This window comes from Hippichthys cyanospilos, chromosome 10 (genome assembly GCF_059441005.1).
Source record: "Hippichthys cyanospilos isolate Australia breed blue-spotted pipefish chromosome 10, RoL_Hcya_1.0, whole genome shotgun sequence".
Taxonomy (NCBI): Eukaryota; Metazoa; Chordata; class Actinopteri; order Syngnathiformes; family Syngnathidae; genus Hippichthys; species Hippichthys cyanospilos.
In genome coordinates, this window is record NC_142378.1 from 5,832,501 (window position 1) to 5,834,818 (window position 2,318).

Sequence of the window (2,318 nt, forward strand, 5' to 3'; positions counted from 1 at the left end):
TAACCCTGTCGAAGCTCCGCCCCTACCACCTTTTTTGGGCCGGCAAAATCTTTTGAAAAAAGCTGAGCGCACCCACCTGCTTGGGTTTGTAAAGGCCGTGCTTGTCGCAGTTGGGGAGGTAGAATCCGGTGAGCTTTTCTCCCAGCTTCTGCTGGGATTTGGCAATCTTCTCCAAGGCTCTCTGCAGCTCGATATGACAAGGCCCCTGCGCGTTGGCGGGGAAGACGCGACGGGGTTAAAAAAGAAAAAACGGTCTCGAGCGCGACGCGGGCTCCCCCTAGCGGCGGACGAGCCCCCCGCACCATCTCGCCGGGCCAAACTTCGAGACCGACCGGGGACCGGCCGCGGAAGCTCGGCGCTCACCTGCTCGACTAATTTCTTGCGGATGGCGACCATCTTGGCTTTCATGCTCTCCTGGGCGTCGGCGGCCGCCCTCGGGTCGTAAGCTTTACTCTGGCCCGGGTGGTAGAAGGCCAATCCGGGCTCGGGGACCACGGCGACGTTTTCCAAGTCCGCCTCCTGCTCGACCTGGTCTGGGGGCGCGCGCGAGGAGGGACGTTGAGCGCGGCGGACGGGGACGGGGGCGGGGGCGGAGGGAAGGGGCCTACCTCGCGCCTGCGGTTCGGCGGCGGCGGCCTGGGCTTCGGGGCTCCGAGCGCACACGGCTTGTCCGCGGGTGAGCGAGTGCAGCGGCCGGGGGTCCCCGGCCCTGGGGGCGCACCTGAGCCCGGAGCCGCACGGCGCCGTGTAGATGCCGCACGGGTCGTCGGCGGCCAGGGCGCAGGCGGAACAGCATCCGCAGCCGGGCTCCTTCGCGACCTCGGCGCAGGCGGGGTCCACCGGCGGACACTGGCTCAGGCGCTCCGGCGTGCACGGGGAGCACCGGATCGGCTCCGGCTCCGGGGCCGGCTCGGGCTCCGGCGCCGGCACCGGGGACCCCAGCGCCGAGCACATGACCGCGGCCGCCAGCACCAGCCGCTTGGCGTCAAATCCCCAATCCCGAAGCATCCCCGAGTCCTTTTCCGAGAGTCGCCGCAAGATCGAGACAAAGTCGCGCGCCCGCTTTAATCGCTTTTTCTGTCTTTCTTTTTTTTCTTCTTCCCGCAGCCCCGGGAGCGTTTGCTTTGGTTTGGGGGGGCCAAATGTCTTAGCGTGCCTTGCGCGCAGCCCTATTTATAGCCGCCTGGCGTATGCGCGCTTTGACGCATCGGCGTTATGAATGATTTGAGAAAAGAAGGTGTACCGACAGGCCGCGCTCTGATTGGCCGCTTCGCCTTGGGCCGGCCAGCTCATTTGAATACAACCTATTTATTTTGGAACGGTCCGTACGTGCGCGGTGACGACACTCGCTCTTTCAAGTTGCGAAGCAAGGACGGCGTTTGCAAAAAATAAAAACAAAAAGCAAACGCAAAGCTGTTCGCTGGTGGGACTCAAAACGGGAATTGTCGAATGCTATCAGAGGTTTTTCTAAAAACAAACTTCACCTGGGACTGTTTTGTTTCTAATTACTGTATGAAATGAACCTAATATCTGAATATGGTTCAGAAATGTGTGACTTTGCCTCGTTTTATTTCTGAAATTAGCCGAAAACGACGAAATGAGTGCGTGTGACTGTTTTGCTTTTGTTTTCGATGACTATGATATATGATATGATATGAAATTACCCTCGCATCCGAATATGATCTGTGACTTTGTTTTATTTCTGATTACTGCAAGAAATCACCCGAATATGTGAATATGATAGTGCGCATAAATATGTGACTTTGTTTTATTTCTGAATACTGCAGGAAATGAAGCAAATATCTGAATGTGATTTTGTTTTATTTCGCATTACTGCAAGAAATCACCCGAATATGTGAATATGATGGTGCGCATAAATATGTGACTTTGTTTTATTTCTGAATACTGCAGGAAATGAAGCAAATATCTGAATGTGATTTTGTTTTATTTCGCATTACTGTGTGAAATAGTATCTCGAAATGGCGCAATAATAACGAGACAGCGCTCGATTAGTTCCTCAACTTTTTCCTACTTCTTTTGAACATTGTAAACGACCTCGTTTCCTTTTATGATGCATTTCTATGTTCAATCAATCAGTCAATCAATCGCACTTGAAAGGAACAAGTGCATTTTTTTTTTCAACCGAGTTGGGACTCGCCCTGCGCATGCAGACTGAATGCGGAATGAAGTGGTGCAGTTTGAGTGGTGACGTGCTTCTTTCAGGGCTCGCATGAATGAGCCTTCTTTGTTTCCGGCTTCCCCCCCATTCAAAGTTTCGACGGGAAACTCAATAATGAGTCGCGCACGTCTGCACACCG

The 2,318-nt window shown here is 54.2% G+C and overlaps 1 protein-coding gene across 1 annotated transcript in view; it reads right to left on the bottom strand.

Annotated features, from left to right (window-relative positions):
* The window catches only part of LOC148416745 (insulin-like growth factor-binding protein 1), a 2,320-nt gene extending 1,125 nt beyond the window's left edge, over positions 1 to 1,195 (bottom strand). The window contains exons 1-3 of the mRNA XM_088426266.1: positions 609 to 1,195; positions 364 to 533; positions 77 to 205 (exon numbers count right to left, since the gene is read on the bottom strand). Coding sequence (XP_088282392.1) covers positions 77 to 205; positions 364 to 533; positions 609 to 1,008 — 699 coding nt within the window. The 5' untranslated portion in view covers positions 1,009 to 1,195. The remainder of the gene's footprint in view (positions 1 to 76; positions 206 to 363; positions 534 to 608) is intronic.
* Between the last annotated feature and the right edge of the window lie 1,123 nt (positions 1,196 to 2,318).